The 20,799-nt window shown below is 68.2% G+C and overlaps 1 protein-coding gene across 3 annotated transcripts; it reads left to right on the forward strand.

Annotated features, from left to right (window-relative positions):
• The first annotated feature begins 1,955 nt into the window (after positions 1–1,955).
• Positions 1,956–20,091, forward strand: SEMA6B (semaphorin 6B). 3 transcript variants are annotated; one of them, XM_088067703.1, is made up of 17 exons: positions 1,956–1,982; positions 13,037–13,185; positions 13,536–13,665; positions 13,777–13,837; positions 13,976–14,038; positions 14,371–14,472; positions 14,675–14,765; positions 14,839–14,958; positions 15,037–15,125; positions 15,267–15,484; positions 15,717–15,848; positions 16,029–16,178; positions 16,662–16,856; positions 17,621–17,761; positions 17,944–18,021; positions 18,188–18,246; positions 18,324–20,091. In XM_088067703.1, exons 2-17 carry the CDS (start codon positions 13,071–13,073, stop codon positions 19,295–19,297), a joined length of 2,718 nt encoding a protein of 905 aa, XP_087923829.1. In that variant the 5' UTR covers positions 1,956–1,982; positions 13,037–13,070; the 3' UTR covers positions 19,298–20,091. The 3 variants fall into 3 exon arrangements, with proteins under 3 accessions (XP_087923829.1, XP_087923830.1, XP_005531734.2); XM_088067704.1 differs by lacking the exon at positions 1,956–1,982 and adding an exon at positions 10,114–10,132; XM_005531677.3 differs by lacking the exon at positions 1,956–1,982 and adding an exon at positions 11,155–11,332.
• Positions 20,092–20,799: the final 708 nt, after the last annotated feature.

Below are 20,799 nucleotides of genomic sequence, written 5' to 3' on the forward strand. Positions count from 1 at the left end.
TTCTCCCAGTGAGGACGGGGCTGCCGTGCCAGGATCCCCCGGGACTGGGGCTCCTCTCCCCGCAGGGTGGAGGGTCTGGGGGTACCGGGGGTGCATCCCTGGCTGGGAGGGGGATCTGCAGTGCAGACGGGGGGGGCTGCGAAGGCACCGCTCCCCAAAACCCCTGCCTGGGCCCCAGCAGGAGCGAGGGGGCGGGGGGTGCTGTGGGGGTCTCGTGCCGGGACAGGCGGGGGGCCCGACACAGCCCGGACCCCCCCATCCCACCGCTCCCCGCAGCTGAGACCGGCCCCGCTCATCGCACTGAGGCTGCCCGAGCCCATCGACTCCTCCGCGCTGTTCCCTTAAAGGTCACATAAATCCCCAAATCCGGGAATAAATCCCGATCTGGAGGCTGCGGATGGGAAGAGCCCTCCCAGGGCCGCTGTTTTCCAAAGTGCCAGCCAAAATTCCTGCTCGGGAGGAGTCCTGGGACCACCACGGCCGTGGGATGTCGGGGTGCCAGGGGGTCTCAGGGTGCCACTGGCTGTTAGGGTGCCGTGGGACCCGGTGGGATGGGGGTACCGGTGACATTCGGGTGCCGTGGGGTGTTGGGGTGCAGTGGGACAGTACCGGGGGATATTCGGGTGCCCTGCCATGCTGGGGTGCCGTGGGATATCCGTGGGATATCGGGGTGCTCCAGGATGGTGCTGATGTTCAGCGTCTGGACGCTGCCTCCAGGAATTGTGGAGGAGTTAATTCCCATGAGGGTCGATTAATTAGCCATAATGAGCCCGAGCTAGGGGAGCGGAGGGCCGGGGCTGTGTGAACAGGTCAAGGGGCTCGCAGTGTCCCCTCGCTGTCCCCCTGGGGACGGTGATTCAGGCGCTGAGTCATGGCTGCGTTTCCTTCCCCTGGAGACCCCCCTTCCCCTTTCAGGGTCCCCCCGGGGGCGGCCGTGCCCCCCCTGCCCTGGGAAGCAGCAGGGCCGGAGGGATGCAGGAAGAGGTGAATCATGTTCCGAACCTCCCGCTCGCCAGGGCGGGCACAGCTCGGGCCACCCGCAACACCCGGACAAGGTTTTACCCCGGTTTGGGGTTTTCAGGCTAAAACAACCGGCACAAAGGGACCGAAGTGATGCCGTGCTAGGCCCCCACCCTGCGTGTCATCCCCAGGCCTCCGGGTGCCCCCCGGGCCCGTCCTGGCTTCCCCTGCAGCCCGGGGCGGGCAGGTTTGGGGGGGCAGCACCCGTGGGGTGCAGAGCAGCTCCTGGGGGCGAGGGGAAACTGAGGCAGGGGATGGGCGGGGGTTCAGCCTGGGGACAGGCAGTAATGGAGGGGGGTCACCTTGGGGGCTGTGGGGGCCCCTCACCGCGATGGGAAATTTGGGAAACTCAGGCAAGGTCGGCCTCAGTCCCTTCTCGTGCCAGGGGCGGGGGAAACGGAGGCAGAGGATGAGGGGGGGGGGGGCTCTGTCTGGACCCCTCTTCGTGTCAAGGCGTCCGGGCAGGGGATGGGGGGATCAATCCCAGCCCCGCCCGGCCCCCGGGATGCGAAACTGATGGAGGGGACGAGGGGGCCGCCCCCCCCTCCCCCGGTGCCCGGGAATGCGGGGGGAGCGCTTCCCCTTTTCGGGGGGGCCGAGGCAGGCGGGGCCGGCTCCCCCCGCGCTCCCCCCTCCCCGCCGGGGGCGGGGGGCCCGGGGCCGGGCCGGGCCGCCCCGCCTCCCCGGGGCGGGGGCAGGGCGGGGGGCGCAGCCGCCCCGGGAGCGCCGGCGGCGGCGGCCCCTCCATCGCCGCTGCTGCCGGAGCGGCCCCGGTGCCGCCGCAGCCACCGGGCGGGCCCGGCCCCGCCCCCCCCCCCCCCCCCGGCCCCCGCCCCGCCCGGCCCCGGTACCGGCGCCCCCGCCGCGGCGGAGCGGAGCCGAGCGGGGCCGGGCCGAGCCGCTGCCGGTGGGCGCAGGTGCGCGGTGCCCCGAGCCCCCCCGGACCCCCCCGGGACGGCGAGGTAAGAGCGCGGCCGGTGCCCCCCGCCCGCCCCCCTCCCGATGCGCTCCCGTCCCGGTTTATCCTCCTCCTTCTCCATCCGCTGCCCTTCCTGGGGTGGGGGGGAAGGGAGAAAAGGGGGTGCCCCCCCCCAGCCCTCCCCCCTCCCGCCGCCGCCGCTGCTGCATTGGGAAGCGGCGCTTTTGTTAGCGGAGCGGGCGGAACCTTGAAGGGTCACGGACTGGAGGGGCCCCCCCGCGCCCCCCAACCCGCACCCCGCTGTCCCCGCTGTGTGCAGCCTGAGCCCCCCTGCCCCGCTCCCCCCCCGGCACCTCCATCCCGCATCGCCATCCCCACCCCGGCACTCCTGGGGGTCCCTCCCGCACCCCCATTCTTCCCCCCCAACCCCCTCCCGTACCCCCCCCCTCCAGCCCGCACCCCCAGCCCACCCCGGCATCCTCATCCCGCACCCCCAGCCCCCACCCCGGCGCCCCGGAGACCCTCCCCGCACCCTGATCCCGCAACCCCATGTCCCCACCCCCGGCACCCCTGCTCCCCCCCCAGACTCATCCCGCACCCCCAGCGCCCCGATCCCGCACCCCCTCCCCAGCCCAGCACCCCGACAGCCCCCCCGCACCCTTGAGCCCCCCCATCCCCTCCACCCAGCACCCAGTCCCACCCCCCATCCCCTCCCACGCCCCCCTCCCACCCAGCAGCCCCCCGGGCACGCCATGGGCGCGGGATACGGAGCCCCCCCCTGCCCGGGCTGGGAGGATGAGGATGAGGATGAGGATGAGGATGAGGATGAGGATGAGGATGAGGATGAGGATGAGGATGAGGATGAGGATGAGGATGAGGATGGGGATGGGGGGGTGTCTCTGCTTCGTCGGGCTCCGTTTTGCCTCCGCTGCTTCTTTGGGAAGCAGCCAGGGCTTGTTGTTTTTTTTTGGGGGGGGGAGGGTGAGAAAAGGAGGGGCTGCTCTGTGCCCCCCACCCCGGGCAGCCTCTGCTGGGCTGGGGGGCGGAGAGACCGAAATGGGGGGTCCGGCCAATGCAGACCCCAAAAGGGCATCGGGGAGCTGCGAGGCTCAGCCTGGGGGGGCTTGCTGATTGTGCCCCCCCTCAAATAACCCCGCAGGGCTGGGTGGGGGGGCAGAGCCCCCACAAATCCAGGGGGTGCCCGGCTCTGTCTCGGGGCTGTAACTTGGAGGGAACAAGGTTTGGGGGGGCAGCCGGCACAAGTGGGGGACCCGCCGTGCATGGGGGGCTGTCACCCCCCGGAGCCAGGGCAGGGCAGGGGGGGCTGTGCAGGCGGCGTCTGCCGGGCTGGGGGGGCTCTGTCCCCCTTTTTGGGGCTCGGCACCGCCGCACCGGCGTCAGATCTGGCGAGGGGGAACCCTAAAATAACCCGGCTGGGGGTGTTTGCCCGAGCCCAGTCCTCCCTTGGTAGCCTCACTTGGGGTGCCCCGGACACCCCCCGAGCCCAGAAACCCCCCCTGCCCCCCCAGCCTGACCTCCATCGTCCCACATCACCCAGGGCAGGGGGCACCCCGAGCCCCCCCAGCCCCTCATGGGGCAGAGGGGAGAGGGGAGCCCTGTCCCTGCTCAGGGGCTTTGGGGAGGGGGCCCAGCACCCCCCGTTAGAGCGGGAGGGGGGGGATGCCCAGGGGCTGTGCCAGCGGCATGGGGTGACCTTGGGTGAGCTCCGCTTCCTGCCGTGCCTCAGTTTCCCTCTGCCAAACCAAGCTGTGAGCTGTGGGGGGTTGCAGAGGGGACCCCCAATCCATCCCCCCACCCTGGGGTGTGTGGGGGGGGGGGTCAAACACCGGCCACGAGTGACCCCCACCGGGGCAGCAGCTCTGCTTCCCTGGGAGAGGTGGGGTGATGGTGGCACGTGAGGCACCGCCGTGTCCCCCCCAGGTGCCCCCCTCGGTCTCTCCGGGTGCAGCAGGGCCGGATCCGGCTCCAGGATGCGCTGGAAGGGGGGACAGAGCTCCCTGTGCTACAGACACGGCCCTGGGGAAGGCTCGTACTGCTTTGGGGGGCCCCCCTGTGCCCCCCCCCGGCAGTTCACCCCACAGAATGACACCGAGGGCAGCTGTGGCTCCGGCAGGGCCGTGTGTCCCCTGTGCCACCGCCCGGCTGCGCTTGGGGTCACATCCCGCCGGCTCCCGGGGGCTGAGCGCGGCCCCTCGGCAGCGTCCCCGGGGTGACGGGAACTGGGTCACCGCTGTCACCGGGGCACGTGGCTGCGCTGGGGAGGTTTTGTGTGCAACGGGGGGCCGGAGGTGGCCCCGGGGCTCGGGTTCAGCTCTGGGGGTGCCGGGGGAGCTCGGACCCCACCAGCAGCGCCGGTGTGTGAGTGTGGGGGGACACGGCTCACCCCCCTCCCAGGAACCCCCCGATGGTTTTGGTGCCGTTCCCACCGAGGGACACGGCCCGGCTCAGCCCGGTGGCCCCGCACACGAGCACGGGAGTCACAGGGGTGGGCTCCCCACGGCAGAGCTGTCCCCTCTGGGGGGGCTGCAGGGCCTCCCGTGCTCCCCCCGGAGCGGCTTCTGCTGCCGCTGCGTCCCCTCAAGCCTCACCGGGAGCCCCAAGTCGCGGGACAGGAGAGTGACACTGAGTGTCCCGGTCCCCTCGGCCCTGCAGCGGGCCATGGTTTGGCTCCCAGTTAAACCAGTAAGCGCTGCGCCGGCACCAGCAGCCCCAGAGCGGTGCTGGGGCACAGCCCGGCCGCGAGGCCCTGCCCGCCAGGCGCTGGAGCTGGATGCAGATCCCTGCTGCAGTGCCGGATGCGGTTTGTATCCCCAGACAAGCTGGAATATTTTTAATTAAACCTGCCAGTTTGGATGCGATTTAAGGCATGAGCTGCGCCGGGCTTGGAGCATCTCCCGCGCCGGGGCCGGATCGCGGCTGCTGTCGAGCTCGGTGCCACCAGCCTGCCCAGGGTGGCTGTGCCACGCCGCTGTCCCCGCTGTGCCAGGCCCGGCCGGGACTCGCTCCCTGCGGTGGCATCCGATGCGTTTGGGCAGCACAAACAGCGGTAAAGACAAGCGGGAGCAATCCCTGCCTCACCTGGGGGTGCCACGGGAGCCTCATCCCGGCCAGCTCCGGCCTCTGCTCCGTGCCCGGGACGGGGCTGGAGGCGGCGCCCAGGTGAGGCTCCGCAGCCTCGGCAGAGCCCGGCCCGTGGCGAACGGGACTCGATGGCCTTGGGGAGCCTCCAGCCCGGCCCCAGGGACCTGCAGGCTTTGGTGGCGTCCCCCAAAAGGGGCAAGGAGGGGTTGGACTCCCAGAGTGAAGCAGGAGGGAGAGGAGGAGCACTGGGGAGATCCCAGAGGGGCTGCCGTGTGCTAACGGGTTTTACTCTCTATTTAATTACAGTTTTGTCAAATCAAAAAAAAAAAAAAAAAAGGCGGGGGGGTGGGATAAGGAGATCCCTCTCGCCTCTTTGAGCCGGTTAATTAAACAACGGCTGCCGAAGCCACCGTTCCCGGGGGACCCCGCGCTGGGGCTTGGCATCACACCTGGGCTCCAGTTGCTCCCAGTTGAGCCCAGTTTGGGCCGCTGGCGGCGTGGCAGTGGCTGTGGCAGTGGCAGTGGCAGTGGCAGTAGCTGTGACAGGGCAGTGGCTGTGACAGGGCAGTGGCAGTAACAGTGGCAGTGACAGTGACAGTGGCAGTGACAGGGCAGTGGCTCTGGCAGTGGCAGTGGCAGTGGCAGTGGCAGTGGCAGTGGCAGTGGCTGTGGCAGTGGCAGTGGCAGTGGCTGTGGCAGTAGCAGTGGCTCTGGCAGTAGCAGTGGCTCTGGCAGTGGCAGTGGCTGTGACAGGACAGTGGCAGTGGCTCTGGCAGTGGCAGTGGCTGTGACAGGACAGTGGCAGTGGCTCTGGCAGTGGCTGTGGCTCTGGCAGTGGCTCTGGCTGTGGCACTGTCGTGCCGATGCGCCGTGGCTAATCCTCACTCTTCCCGTGTAATCCCGCCCGCCGGGATAATCCCATCAAACCCGGCAGCGCCGCGCCGAGCTCAGCGCGGGGGGGCATCTGCGAGGGACACGGGGGGGACGCGGTGGCCCCGGGGAGCGGCGGCTCCGGGGGCTGCGGGAGCCTGCGGGGGGCTCGGGTGGGGAAACTGAGGCACGAAGCGAGGACCAGGACGAGAGGGAGGCAGCTCTGGGAACAGCCCCAGGGTGACGGAAGAGGCTGGGACGGGACGGGGCAGCGGTGGCAGCAGCCGCGGGTCATCCCTGACTGGCGTCGTGGGAACACCGCGGGCATTCCTCAGCCCCCATCCGTCACCTCCCGCCGGGAACGCTGAGAGAAAGCCTCGGGAAACCGGGAAGCGTCAAGGTGGAGGTTTGGGAGGTGGGAACTGGGATCCATCCTTGCCATGTGCCCAAAATAACCCGTCCCTTGTGCCAGCCCTGTGTGCACAGCCCTGGTCACACGTGTGCCAGCACACGCCTCACACGTGTGACACCCATGGACATGTGTGACATCCATGGACACGTGTGACATCCATGGACATGTGTGACATCCATGGACATGTGTGACACTCATGGACACACCTGGACACGTGTGACATCCATGGACACACCTGGACATGTGTGACACTCATGGACACCCCTGCACACGTGACACCCCTGCACAGACACACAGGTGCCACACACGCCGTCACAGCCAGGTGCCAGCTGGTGGCCACATTCCTGCACATGTGTGTCACCCGGTGCCTGCTGGCAGCCCCTGCACACGCACAGGCCAGCTGGTGCACACACACTGACACAGAGACATGTGACACGTGTGACACCTGCTGTACACACCGACACCTGCACACACACACACGGCACACGGGGACACCCCCTGCACACACGTGACACCCCGAGCACCCACCCCCCCCGCACAGATGGCACCTGGCACACCTGGCAGGGCCACGCAGGGGACAGGGCCATGCAGGGGACAGGGCCACCATCCTGCCCTGAGGCTTTTGGCACTAGGGCCTGAGGAGCTGCGTCGGTGGCGGTGGCAGTGGGAATGACAGTGGCAGTGTGGGGTGACAGTGGCGGTGGGGGTGGCAGTGGCAGTGGCAGTGTGGGGTGACAGTGGCGGTGGCGGTGGCAGCGGTGCCTGGCGGGTGCCGCGGGGCAGAACAAGGAGCAGCTCCGAGGGCGGTGAGGCCGCTCGGACCTTCCGGCGAGGCGGCGCGGAGGCGGCGCTGGGAACAATGGCCCTTTGTTCTGTGAGCCGCTGGCATCCCACAGCCCGGCCTGCATCCCATCCTGCATCCCACATCCCATCCTGCATCCTGCATCCCAGCCTGCATCCCATCCTGCATCCCATCCTGCATCCCATCCTGCATCCCACAGCCCATCCTGCATCCTGCATCCCATCCTGCATCCCATCCTGCATCCCATCCTGCATCCCACATCCCATCCTGCATCCCACATCCCATCCTGCATCCCACATCCCATCCTGCATCCCACATCCCATCCTGCATCCCACAGCCCATCCTGCATCCTGCATCCCAGCCTGCATCCCATCCTGCATCCCATCCTGCATCCCACATCCCATCCTGCATCCCACATCCCATCCTGCATCCCACATCCCATCCTGCATCCCACATCCCATCCTGCATCCCACAGCCCATCCTGCATCCCACATCCCATCCTGCATCCCACATCCCATCCTGCATCCCATCCTGCATCCCACAGCCCATCCTGCATCCTGCATCCCATCCTGCATCCCACACCCCGGCCTGCATCCCATCCTGCATCCCATCCTGCATCCCACATCCCATCCCACATCCCATCCTCCACCCTGCATCCCAGCCCCCATCCCACTCCACATCCCACATCCCAAACTCCATCTGCACATCCCACTCCTCATCCCACACCCCACGCTCCTCCCAGTCCCGGCTCCCGCAGCTCCCGGGGGGCTCCGAGCCGGGAGCGGGTGCTGGGTGTCACCTCACACAGCTCCCACCTGTCCCCAGCCATGGCAGAGGCCACTTCCAAAAGGAGAGCGGGATGGAGAGAACGGCACCGGGAAGGGGAGGAGGAGGAGGCCGCGGGATGAAGGCTCCGGTGCTCTCACCCACACCTTGGCACCGGAAGCCACCACTTGTCACTTTGTCACTCTCTGGGCCCAGCGGCGGTAGCGGGAGGAGATTTGCTGGAGGTGGCCTTGGCTCCTGTCCCCTCCGGTGTCCCCATCCCGGCGTTCCTGGGATGTGGGTGGCTCCGAGAGGGATGGGCACCCTGAGTGCCACCTCCAGGGCCATCAGCACCTTGGGGACAGCAGGATGCTGGGATGGCAAGGCTGCAGTGACACTGGGGTGGCACTGGGGTGGCACTGGGGTGACACTGGGGCCTGCCACCCCCACCCCTCTGTGCCCCACGGAACCCATTTTTAACCTTATTTAAACACCAGGAAGGGTTTGAAGATAACCCGAACGGGAAGTGCCGGTTCTGGGCCCGGAGAGCGGAACGGCCCCGTTTCCTGGCGTAGCTGACGTGGGGAGGGGGGACCCGAATGCCAACACACCCCCAAAACCAAAACCCAGCTTTATTGGGGTTTAAAACCTGACCCGGCTGTGGGGCTGACCCTCGGTCCCAAGCTCCCGGAGCCTCCTCCAGCTCATCTGGCTCTGGGATCGGTGGGTTGTTACTGTAGGGCTGCTCTCTGAGGATTGGGGTGGCTTTGGGACGGGTTTGGGGTGTCCGTGGGTGGTGTGGGTGTGTTCGGCAGCCTCCCTTCCCGGGAATGCCGGGGCTCCGTGTCCTGGGATGTAATTGAGGGCTGGAGCCGGATGTAAACACTGCAGGTTGTTATTGTAGGGTCTCCCATGGGATCCAGCCAGGAGCTGCTCAGGGACAGGGATCCCGTGGGGATAGGGATCCAGGGACAAGGGGACACCCTGGGGACACCCTGGGGACACCCTGGGGACACCCTGGGGACAGGGGCTCCCTAAGGAGGTGACCGGGGTCCCTGGGGTCAGGGTTGCCCTGGGGTGCCCTGGGGAGGTGCCAGCCCGGGACTGGCAGGGCTTTGCCTGGGGGTGCCCAGGGCGGTGCCCGGGCTCGGGACAGGAACAGGGGGTTCCCTCTTCCCCCGCCGGAGGGAAACTGAGGCACGAGGCCGGAGGCGGTGACTCAGAGCAGCCGGATCTGCTCCTGCCACGGCCCCGGGGCCATGCGGGTGCCAAAGAGGGGGGACAGGCTGAGATCGAGGGGACCCCGCCAGGGCATTGAGCCCCTGGGGTGGCACAGGACCAGGGGGTGAGTGCCTTTGGGGACAAGGGGACATGTGGGGCTTTGGGGACAAAGAGGATGAGGGGAATGGCTGTTGTGGAGGGACAGGAGGGGCAAGGATGTGCCCCTTTAGGGACAAGGCAGGGGGCGTGTGACAGTCTTTGGGGGACAGGAGGGACATGGGAGGATGTGTTGGACTTGTGGGGACAAGTGGCCACCAGCAGGATGGGAGGGTCCTGTCCCATAGAACTGGGGGGGGGACAAGAGGGGACAAGGGCTGGGAATGGGGGGACAAAGGGACAAGGGTTGGGAATGGGGGACAGGGCCACACCTTTGGGGACAGGGGACAAGGGCTGTGAACTGAGGGGACACAGGCCCCGTCTGCCACCCCCTCTGTCCCCCCCACCCCGGGGTTTATTTCGGCGTGACGCGCGATCCTCCTCGCTAGGAAACCGTCCTTAATATGCAGATGAGGCTGTATTTAATATGCAAATCACCATGCGGCTCTGGCCGGCCACCAGCACCGCCGGCGGGCTGGAGGGACGTGTCGGGGCACCCATGGGTGTCACCCGGGGGGTATCGAGGGGGCACCCAGCAGCTGGGGCCATCTCTGCGCGCCCACCGTGGGCGACAGAGCCACCCAAGGTGACCGCAGGGTCCCGTCCATCGCCCGTGCCCGTGTCGGGGGCTGGAGCCGGTGCCCTTGGTCGCTTGCGGTGTCCTGGGGGGCTCGGATGCCTGTGTCCCCCAGCCGGTGGGCGATGGGGAGGGGACAGGGACAAGGGACAAGGGACAAGGGACAAGGGACAAGGGACAAGGGACAGGGACCGGGGCTATAAACGGCAGCTGTAAGCGGAGCCGGTAACCGGAGCGGGAGGCCCGGGGGGACATTTGAGCCGCCGGCGGGGCCGTGGAAGCGCCGAGGTAAATGGTGGGTGCTGTGTCCCCCCCGCCTCGCCGGTGACCCCCCATCCCTGTCACCCACGCGGGGACCCCACGGGTGCGGGTGTTCCCCCGTTCTCTGGCACTCCGCAGCCCCGGGAGGTGCCGCTCGGAAAGGGGGGACGCAGGCAGGAGACAGGGCCAGGGCCGGCGCGCGGTGCCAGGTGGCCGGGGTGACATTTGCTCCGTCCCCGCCGTGGGGACAGCTGCTTCCTGGCTCTGCCATCTGAACCGGCCCCGGAACGGAAACCCGGGGGGGGCTGAGCCCCCCAGCCCCGGCGGCAGCAGCAGCTGGGATTGGGGGGGGTCCCCATGGCAGTTGGGGGGGCACTGCTGGTGACCCCCAAACCCCTCTGTGGCCGTGGGGGTGGCACTGTGTGACCCCAGCGAGCGAGGGATGCTCTGGGCACCGGCGGCCACATTTTGGGGGGCTGGAGCACATGGGGGGTGTGTGTAAAGGCCTCATTAGCATATCTAATTACTGATTTCTAATTGGCGTTGGGCACCTGCTGAAGGAAATGTCCCCAAAATCCGGCGTTAGACCGATGGAGCGGGATGTGGATATTGAGTTTATCCCAGGGAGGGGGTTCCCAAAAAGTTGTATTTTAAGGGATTTCATTGTTGGTGTCTTCCGCCTTTCCCACCCCCCATTTCTCGGTGTGTCCCCCCTCCCCAGATCCTACCCTTCCCAATGTCCCCCCATTCTCCAGTGTGTCCCCCCTCTCTATGTCCCCTCTTTCCCTTTGCCCTTCTGAGGGGTTTATGAGGATGGGGGTCCCTCCGAGGCTGGGGGGACCCCGCTGTCCCCCTGTCCCCGCTGTGTCGGGGGGGGTCTCACCGGCGCTTTCCCATGGGGACGCGGCGGTGCCGCTCGGGGGTCCCATGGGTGCCCCCCCGGCTGCGGTGACAGCTGCCGGGGTGGGGGGGGTTGGTGGCTCCGGTTACGGTGACATCAGCTCTACCTTCCCACCTGGCGCGGGCGGGGGGCACGGGCCCCCCCGGGGGTCGCGGGGGGTTGATGTGACAGCTGAGCGGCTTTCGGGACGCCGGAGCCCCCAGGGGCGTCCCGGGGAGGGGGGCAGCCACCCCCAGGCATGGGAGCCGCGCCTGCGGGACCCCCCCGCGGGCAGAGGGGACACTGGTGACACAGGACCAGCGGCGGAGGCGGCCGGAGCAGCTCAGGTGGGCAGAGCGCGGCACTGGGAGGGGGCGGATGCGGCGGGGAAGGGCCCCCACCCTCGGGAAGGGACGGGAAGGGGGGGCAGAGTGACCCCCCCAGCAAGGACCCCCCCTCTGTGGGATCAGAGATCCCGCTGGGCTCAGAGCCCCCGGCAGCTCCAGCAAGGGGGGAGCTCTGGGGGCGGCCCCCCCTTCCTGCCCCGTTCCCCCAGGGCCGGGGGTAGCAGAGATGCTGGGGGGGGGGTTCGAGCAGCTCCCCCCGCCCCCCAAAGTTTTGTGTGAGCGTGCTCTGGGATGGGGAAACTGAGGCACGGGGCAGGGACAGGAACAAGGGACGTGCCCGAGGCCGTTCGCCCGCTCCGTGTCGGAGATACCCAAGGGGAGACCCCTCCCCATTCCCGGCACATCCCCCGCTGTCCCCACCCGCTGCCTCAGTTTCCCCAGAGCCACTCTGGGGACACGCACGGTGGCCGTCCCCCCGCTCCCCCTGCCGTGAATGGGTCCCTGTTTGTCACCCCCCTGCCGCCGTGTCCCCCTCCCCGCCGTGCCCCCTCCTCCCCGTGCCCCCTCCTCCCGCTGCCTTTTCTTTCCCCGCACAATCGCTGCCATTTATGGCTCCGGAGGCTCCGCTTTCCCCGCTCGCTGTCCCCGCACAGCCCGGGGCACCGTGACACCGGACCCCCGCTCGGGCTTTCGGGCTCCCGGGGCAGCGACACGGCCCCCCCGGCCCCCAAAGGCTCTCAGGTGGCCGGACAAACACCGAGCCCCTCCCCGGGGTGGTTTTTGGGGCCCCTCCTTGCTCCCCGCGGGGCTCGGTGGCTCTCGGGTGCTGCTGTGTGACAAAGCGGCCAGAGGGAGCTCATTTCCCGCTTGCTGGGGACACCGTGGGGACAAAGCCGGGTGGCACTGGGAGCTGTAACACTGTGGGGACAGGTTTGGATGTCCCCGAGATAGTGGGGACATGGATGGGTGTCGCAGGACACCCCGAGGATGGGGTCAGTTGTCCCCTGGGGCTGTGACAGCAGGTCAGGGTCCCTCCGGGGCCACCTCCTGGCCCGGGGCTGTGACACAGCGGGGTCGGGGTCAGGTCCCCGGGGCTGTGGCACCGCAGAGATGACCACGGTGGGGACAGTGGCGGCTCTCAGCCGGGCCCGGTGGCACCACGGAGCCCAGACCCCGTGACCCCCACCCCACACAATGTCGCAATGTCACCCGTCCTCGGTGCCCGCGGGGGAGGAGGGCGCCGCTTCGATCGCTCCCGCTCCCTGCTCCCATGGAATTAATGATCAATTAATTCCCTGCCCGGCTGCTAATTACCCGGCCCTGCCCCAGCCCCTCGGGGACGGGAGACAGGGTGGGGCTGGTGGCCCAGTGCGGTGCGGGGACAGTGGCGGTGGCACTGGGGCTGTCTGGATGGGGGTGCTGTGACACTCTGAAGTGTCCCCAGAGATTTTCCAAGACATGCCGGTGGCGTTTTGGGAGGCGGAAGAGCCTCTCTGGCTTCCCTCGTGTCCCCATGTCCCCCTGTCCCTCTGTCCAGGTGTTCTCACCCGCCTGTCCCCGAGTCCCCATCCCTGCCATGTCCCCAGCACTGGCCCCATGACAAGCCACCAGGCCGGCCCCAACCCCCAGAGACCCCCGAGGGTTTGTGGGGGTCCCCGGCGCCCCGGTGGGTGCCGCCCCTCCCAGCCCTGCCCTCTCCCGCAGGAGCTGTGGGTGCCCACCCAGGGCGGGGGCCACCATGGGACCCCCACCCCGCGTGCCCCTGCTGCTGCTGCTGCTGCTGGCGGCCGAGAGGATGGCGAGGGGCACCTTCCCCGAGGAGCCCGGGCCCATCGCAGTGGCCCCCCCGGACTGTGAGTGCCCACCCGGGGCTGGGGGGGCCCGGGGGGCTGCCCTGGGGCACGGGGGGGGCTCGGAGCAGAGAGGGAAGGGGCTTTGGGGTGGTGTGGGGTGAAGGCAGAGGAGGCATCCAAGGGAGGGGTTTGGAGTGAAGCGGGGATGGGAGCACCCACGGGCGGGGCTGGGCTTTGGGTCACTTTTGGGGGTACCTGTGGAAGGGCTTTAGGGGTTTGGGGGTGTTTTGGGGTTAAGGTGGGCGGGGGGGCACTCGCGGGGTGGGGTTTTGGGCCGAAGGCAGGAGGGAGGTGGTGGGTGGTCACCTGGGCTGTGTGGGGGTCCCCCCGTGCCCCCCGTGCCCCCCCAGATGTGAAGCACTACCCCGTGTTCGTGGGCCACGGCACCGCCCGCCCGGGGGGCCCCGAGGGGGGCGGCACCCAGCGCCTCAACATCCAGCGCATCCTCAAGGTCAACCGGACCCTCTTCATCGGGGACAGGTCTGCACCCCGACACCCCAAAGCCTCCCCTCCACACCCTCCCCACACCCGCCCCGCTGCCTGCCCGCGGCACCCGGCTGGGGGTGGTGACAGCCGTGTCCCCCTCCCCAGGGACAACGTCTATCGGGTGAGCCTGGAGCCCGGCGGGGCCGCTGAGATGCGCTACCACCGGGTAAGTGCTGGGCTCCCCGGGCTCCCGGGGGTCCCAGGGGGTGCTGGGGGGTCCCAGCGAGCTCTGGGGGGCCGCAGGGGGGTCTCGGGGGGCTGCTGTTGGCTTCTCCCCGTCCCCACGCTGGTTTTCCCCACCCAGAAGCTGACGTGGCGCTCGAACCAGCACGACATCAGCATCTGCCGGATGAAGGGCAAGCACGAGGTACGGGCTGGGGGGTTCTGCACCCCTTGGGGACCCCCGGCTGGGGACTGAGCACCCCCTGTGACCGTGTCACACCCTGTCCCCTCCCCGGTGCCACCCCCCAAGTCCCTGCCAGCGCTTGTATCTCTGATTTATTGGCCGCTTGGCTAAATTAATTTGTAATTAATTATTTGAGGCCAGAAATCCCATTCCCAGCTCCCATAAATGCAGTTCTGGGGTGAGAACAGCCCCCCCAAGCCATCCCCTGGCAGTGATAGGGCCTTGGGGGGGGGTGGGATGAGGTGAGGGGGGTTTTGGGGTGCTGAGGGTGACGGTCCCCTCTCCCGGCGCAGGCAGAGTGCCGAAATTTCATCAAGGTGCTGCTGGTGAGGAACGAGAGCCTCCTCTTCGTCTGTGGCACCAACGCCTTCAACCCCGTCTGCGCCAACTACAGCGTGAGCCCCCCGGGAGGGGTCCCGTGTGGGAGGGGGCTTGGGGTCGGGGAGGGAGGGAACACCCCTGGGAAAGGTTTTGGGGTCGGGGAGGGAGGGAACACCCCTGGGAAAGGTTTTGGGGTCGGGGAAGGAGGGAACACCCCTGGGAAAGGTCCCTCCCGTGCCCGGGTGTGTCCTCACGTCCCCCTCTCACCCTCTCTAGATGGACACGCTGGAGCCCGTCGGGGACAACATCAGCGGCATGGCCCGGTGTCCCTACGACCCCAAGCACGCCAACGTGGCCCTGTTCACAGGTCGGTGGTGGCACTGCCACTGTCGCGGCGGGCACTGTGTCCCCCAGCCCCGCTGACACCCTGTCCCACGCAGGGGGGATGCTCTTCACGGCCACGGTGACGGATTTCCTGGCCATCGACGCCGTCATCTACCGCAGCCTCGGGGACAGCCCGACCCTGCGCACCGTCAAACACGACTCCAAGTGGTTCAAAGGTGTGTCCCCACCCTGGGCTGTGGGGACACGTCCCCCGTGACCCCCCCGGGCCATCCCTGACCCCGCTGTCCCCGCAGAGCCCTACTTCGTGCACGCCGTGGAATGGAGGAGCCACGTCTACTTCTTCTTCCGGGAGATCGCCATGGAGTTCAACTACCTGGAGAAGGTGGGACACCTCCCACCGGGAAGCAGATGATCCCTGAGCTCCGACCCAAAGCACTCTGTGGTGCCCACAGGGACACCCGGGGGGGGACAGGGACACGGGGACGGCCACCAGGGCCGGGTGGTGACGCGTGTCCTCCCACAGGTGGTGGTGTCACGCGTGGCCCGGGTGTGCAAGAACGACATGGGGGGCTCACAGCGGGTGCTGGAGAAGCAGTGGACGTCCTTCCTCAAGGCCCGGCTCAACTGCTCCGTGCCGGGAGATTCCCACTTCTACTTCAACGTCATCCAAGCCGTGACGGACATCCTGGAGCTGGACGGGCGCCCCGTGGTCCTGGCCGTGTTCTCCACTCCCACCAACAGGTCAGAGCTCCTGTGCCCCGCCAGACTCCCCGGGACTGGCAGAACCTGAGTCGGGATCTGGGTGGAATCCAGGCTGGATCCCCAGTGGGATCTGGGACGAGCGCTGGGCGAGGTCTGGGATGGGTCCAGCTGGGTTCTGTAGAGGATCTGGACTCGTTTCCATTTGGGATCTGCAGGGCCCCTGGCACTCCCCGGGCCCCCCTGTGTTCACCCCACGGCCTTGTCCCCACAGCATTCCCGGCTCCGCCGTCTGCGCCTTCGACATGACCCAAGTGGCTGCCGTCTTCGAGGGACGGTTCCGGGAGCAGAAGTCACCTGAGTCCATCTGGACACCCGTGCCTGAGGACATGGTGCCAAAACCTCGGTGAGGGACAGGGCTGGGGACAGGGATGGGGACAGGGCTGGGGACAGGGATGGGGACAGGGATGGGGACAGGGCTGGGGACAGGGATGGGGACAGGGATGGGGACAGGAATGGGGACAGGGCTGGGGACAGGGATGGGGACAGGCTGGGACAGCCCCACTGAGCCTCGCCGTGGCTGCAGGCCCGGGTGCTGCGCGTCCCCGGGGATGCGCTACAACTCCTCCAGCGCCTTCCCCGACGAGATCCTCAACTTCGTCAAGACGCACCCGCTGATGGATGAGGCGGTGCCGGCCCTGGGCAACACCCCCTGGATCCTCCGCACCATGACCCGGTGGGTGCCCGGGGGGGCTGGGGGACACTGGGGGACACTGGGAGGGCTGGGGGGCACTGGGAGCTGCTGGCCAGAGCCTCCCGTGCTGCCTTTCCACGCTTGTGCCAGCACCGGGAGCGCTGGGAGAGCTGATAAATCTCATACACTTTGCAGTCAAGATTGTCTCGTCCTAATTAAATCTGCCTTAATTGCTGCTTGATGGGGAATTAATCAAGCAGCGCTCTCGGGCCGCAGCCTCCCGCCAGCAGGGCAGCAGGGGCGTGAGCGGGGATGGGGACAGGGACATGGAATGGGGACAGGGAGCTGGAGATGGGGGCAGGGGATGGGGACAGGGATGTGGGGCTGGAGCTGGGGTCATAGGGCTGCGGATGGGGACACGCAGATGGGGTTGTGGGACTGGGTCCCTCACCCTGCCTCAGTTTCCCCCTCCCTGGGGACACCTGGCCTCCCCCACACCCCAACACCGCTCCCTCCCCCACGCAGGTACCAGCTCCGTAAGATCGTGGTGGACAACGCCGCGGGGCCGTGGGGAAACCACACCGTGGTGTTCCTGGGCTCCAGCACCGGCACCGTGCTCAAGTTCCTCATCCTGCCCAATGCCACCAGCAGCCCCGCGCCCGCCGCCCCTGGCAGCCAGAGCGTCTTCCTGGAGGAGTTTGAGACCTACCAGCCCGGGAGGTGAGAGCCAGAGGGGGACAGGGGGCAATAAAAGGGGTGGGTGTTTGGGTGGATGGATGGATGGATGATGGATGATGGATGGATGGATGATGGATGGATGGATGATGGATGGATGGATGATGGATGGATGATGGATGGATGATGGATGATGGATGATGGATGATGGATGGATGGATGATGGATGATGGATGGATGGATGGATGGATGATGGATGGATGGATGATGGATGGATGGATGATGGATGGATGGATATGGATGGATGGATGATGGATGATGGATGGATGGATGGATGGATGATGGATGGATGGATGGATGGATGGATGGATGATGGATGGATGGATGATGGATGGATGGATGATGGATGATGGATGGATGGATGGATGGATGATGGATGGATGGATGATGGATGGATGGATGGATGGATGGATGGATGGATGGATGATGGATGGATGGATGATGGATGGATGATGGATGATGGATGGATGGATGGATGGATGATGGATGATGGATGGATGATGGATGGATGATGGATGGATGGATGGATGATGGATGATGGATGGATGATGGATGGATGATGGATGGATGATGGATGGATGATGGATGGATGATGGATGGATGGATGGATGGATGGATGGATGGATGGATGGATGGATGGATGATGGATGAGAGGGGTGCAAGGGGAACGGATGAGAAAATCTCCTCTGGACTGGGGCAGGCTCTGTGGAGCAGGGCTGGGGTTGTGATGAGCTCTGCCCTGTCCCCAGGTGTGGCCGGGACACGGAGGACGAGCGGCGGCTGCTGGGGCTGGAGCTGGACAAGGCTGCGGGGTCACTGCTGCTGGCCTTCCCCCCGTGCGTGGCCAGGGTGCCCGTGGCTCGCTGCCAGCAGCACTCGGGCTGCATGAAGTGAGTGCCTCGGGCTGGGCTGGGCTCACATAACCTCACATCCCAGGAATTCACCCTGTGCTGGGATCCGGCCGGACAGGATGGCTGGGGAAACTGAGGCACAGCGCGGTGTGGGGAGAGCCCCTCGCGGGGGCCGGGTGTTGTGTCCCCCCCATCACCCTGACATCTCTGCTCCCTGCCAGGAACTGCCTCGGGAGCCGGGATCCTTACTGCGGCTGGACATCCGAGGGCTCCTGCATCTTCCTGGAGCCCAGTCCCAGGTAATGCTGCCAGCCCTGGGGACACGCAGGGGGGACAGCGGTGTCCCCAGAGAGTCCCACAGCCCCCAATCGCTGAGCCCCAACAAACTCATCGCTCGCTGAAGGGCGCTGGGAGGCTCTGCCAGGACATTTGGGACCCCCTGACCTCCCCAATTTGTGCCCCCAGGGTGGCCTTCGAGCAGGACATCGCGGGCGGCAGCACTTCCCACCTGGGCGAGTGCGAGGGTGAGTGCGGGGCCGGGCCGGGGCTCGGGGACGGGGCGGTGGCACCCGCGGGTCCCCTGACGCGTCCCCAACCCCAGGGCTGGTGACGGAGAGCTTCGTGGACGAGCCGGACGGGCTGGTGTCCGTGAACCTGCTGGTGATCTCCTCCGTCGCCGCCTTCGTCATCGGCGCCGTCATCTCCGGCTTCAGCGTGTGCTGGTTCATCGGGCACCGGGACCGCAAGGAGCTGGCGCGGCGCAAGGACAAGGAGACGATCCTGGCGCACAGTGAGTCGGTGGTGAGCGTCAGCCGCCTGGGCGAGCGGCGGGCACGGGGAGCTCTGCTGGCCCCGCTCATGCCCAACGGGTGGCCCAAGGAGCTGGGCAAGGTCACCCAACACGACCTGGACTCGGGGGTGCTGCCCACGCCGGAGCAGACCCCGCTGCAGCAGAAGCGCTGCCCCGGCGCCCTCCAGAACTGCAGCTGGGAGCAGAGTCACAACATCATCAACGCGGCTTTGCGGGACCCTGGAGGCTCCGGGCCCGCGGGAGCCGGGCGGGGGCACGGCGGCTCCGGCCGCCCGCCGCGGGGCATCCCCCTCTCCTGCCACGCCATCCTGGTGGACCAGGAGCTGGAGGCCGAACTCAGCGACTCCTCAGGTGACGGGCATTGGGGTCGGGACCCTCAGGAGGGTCCCCGCACCCGGCAGCACCCACCCGCCGGCGCCCGCCGCCCGCCCCGCAGCTCCTACGGCGACTTCGGCGGGACGCCGCATCCCAGCCCCGAGCGCCGGCGGGTGGTCTCGGCACCCAGCGGGGAGGGGGGAGACTTTACCGAGGGGCCGCCCTGGCACCCCGAGCAGCTGAACTTCAACGCCAACAACGGCACGGGCCGCCCCGGCTCGCACCTCAAGAGGAACCACACGTTCAACAGCGGCGAGGCGGCGGGGGGCGGCTACGGGCGGCACGGGACGGCGGCTCGGGCAGCGCGGGCACCGGGCACCCCCCGGCCGCTGACGGACCTGCACCACCTCCTGCGCTACGGCGTGGAGCGGACTCCCTCGGGAAAATAGGGTCCCACCCTGTGTGCGTCCCCCTCGCCAGGACACTGATGGGACCCCCGGCTCCCTGGGGACAGGGAGGGGTGGCCGGGCAGGAGCTGCGGGCATGGGGTGAGGTGCTGCATGGCTGAGGGGGGGACAGGCACCCCCTGGGTGCCCCCGGTTGGGGTTTGGGGGTGTCCCCGGCTGGCGTGGGGCAGTGCCCTGCGCTCCGGCTGCTTTGTCCCAAATGCCGGGGGGGCCCGTCCACCGTGTCCCCTCCCCAGGCTGGACCCAGGGCCCGCAGCCCCCTGGGAGGGGGATCCCTGGGGGGCAGCAGGACGGACACACGGACGCGGGCACTGGGCTGTGCCCCCCAGCCCGCAGCCCCTCGGCCCGTCAGTGACACCCGGGGGGGCCTTTTGGGTGCTGCCGGCCCCCTGGGGACACCCGGCCGGGGGTGCGTTGGTTGTGGTGATGGAAGCCGGTGAACATTTTGGGTGCGGGGAGCTGGGGGCCCCGCGAATGTGGCGCTGTCTGGGGCTGGGGCACCCTCCCACCCCCAGTCCGGGGTCAACCCCTCCCCAGTGCCAGCCTGGGGGTTGCCCATCCTTCCCCCCCGGCACCCCCTCCTGGAAAGCACAGCCGGGGTGGGGGGGGCACGGCTGGGGGGTCCCCACCGAACCCACTCTCTGCTGGCAAAGGGTGCCCTTTCGGTGCCACCCTGCCCGGCACCCACCCGGGGTGGCGTGTCGCGGGGGAGTGGCGGGTCCCCGGGGGATGGCAGGTCCCCAGGGGGTGACAGGCTGTAAATAGGGCGGGGGGCGGCGGGAGCCCCCCCCCCGCGGCCATGCATGCGGCCGCCCGCGGGCTGTACCCCGCGGCCCCAATAAACACCCGGTTACCGGAGGCGTCTCCCCCGCCGCCTCCTCGGCACCTTCTTAACCCCCCCGGGAGCCGGGACCGGCCGGGGGAGGGGAGCACAGGGCTGGGGGTTCAGGGGGTGACACCCCGTCCGTGGGCACAGCCCGGAGCACAGACCCCCGCCCCCCCGCACGCCGCCCCCTGGCCCGGCCCCACGGGGTCCCCATCCCACTTTCCCCACGAATACCCCGGGATACGGCAGTGCCGGCACCGTGTTCCTGCCGTGCCACACCCGCCGGCTCCCCTCCCTGTCCCCTTTCCCGGCCACCTCGTGCCCCACGAGCCACCCTCGGGGGTCACCCACGGCCCCCTGGCCCCCGTCAGGCATCGCTGTCCCCTGAGGGGCTCTGGGGACACCTGGGGTGGGGACACCTGATGGGGACACGGCCTTGGCTCCCTCGGGGTTGGGGACGCCGGTCACCGGGTCCCTCGGGGTTGGGGACACCGGGGCTGGCGGCCATCAATGGTTGGTTCCCCTGGGATGGGGACACTTGGAGAGGGCGGGGACCGCTGCCGTGGTGTCCCCTGAGGTGGGAGCAAGTGGCAAGGGGACAACGGGGCTGGAGACACCGGGGAGGGATAACGGGGTTGGGGACACCGGGAGCGGGGGG

This window comes from Pseudopodoces humilis, chromosome 28 (assembly GCF_049639895.1).
Source record: "Pseudopodoces humilis isolate 2021_Gansu_Grassland_sample_001 chromosome 28, ASM4963989v1, whole genome shotgun sequence".
Taxonomy (NCBI): domain Eukaryota; kingdom Metazoa; phylum Chordata; class Aves; order Passeriformes; family Paridae; genus Pseudopodoces; species Pseudopodoces humilis.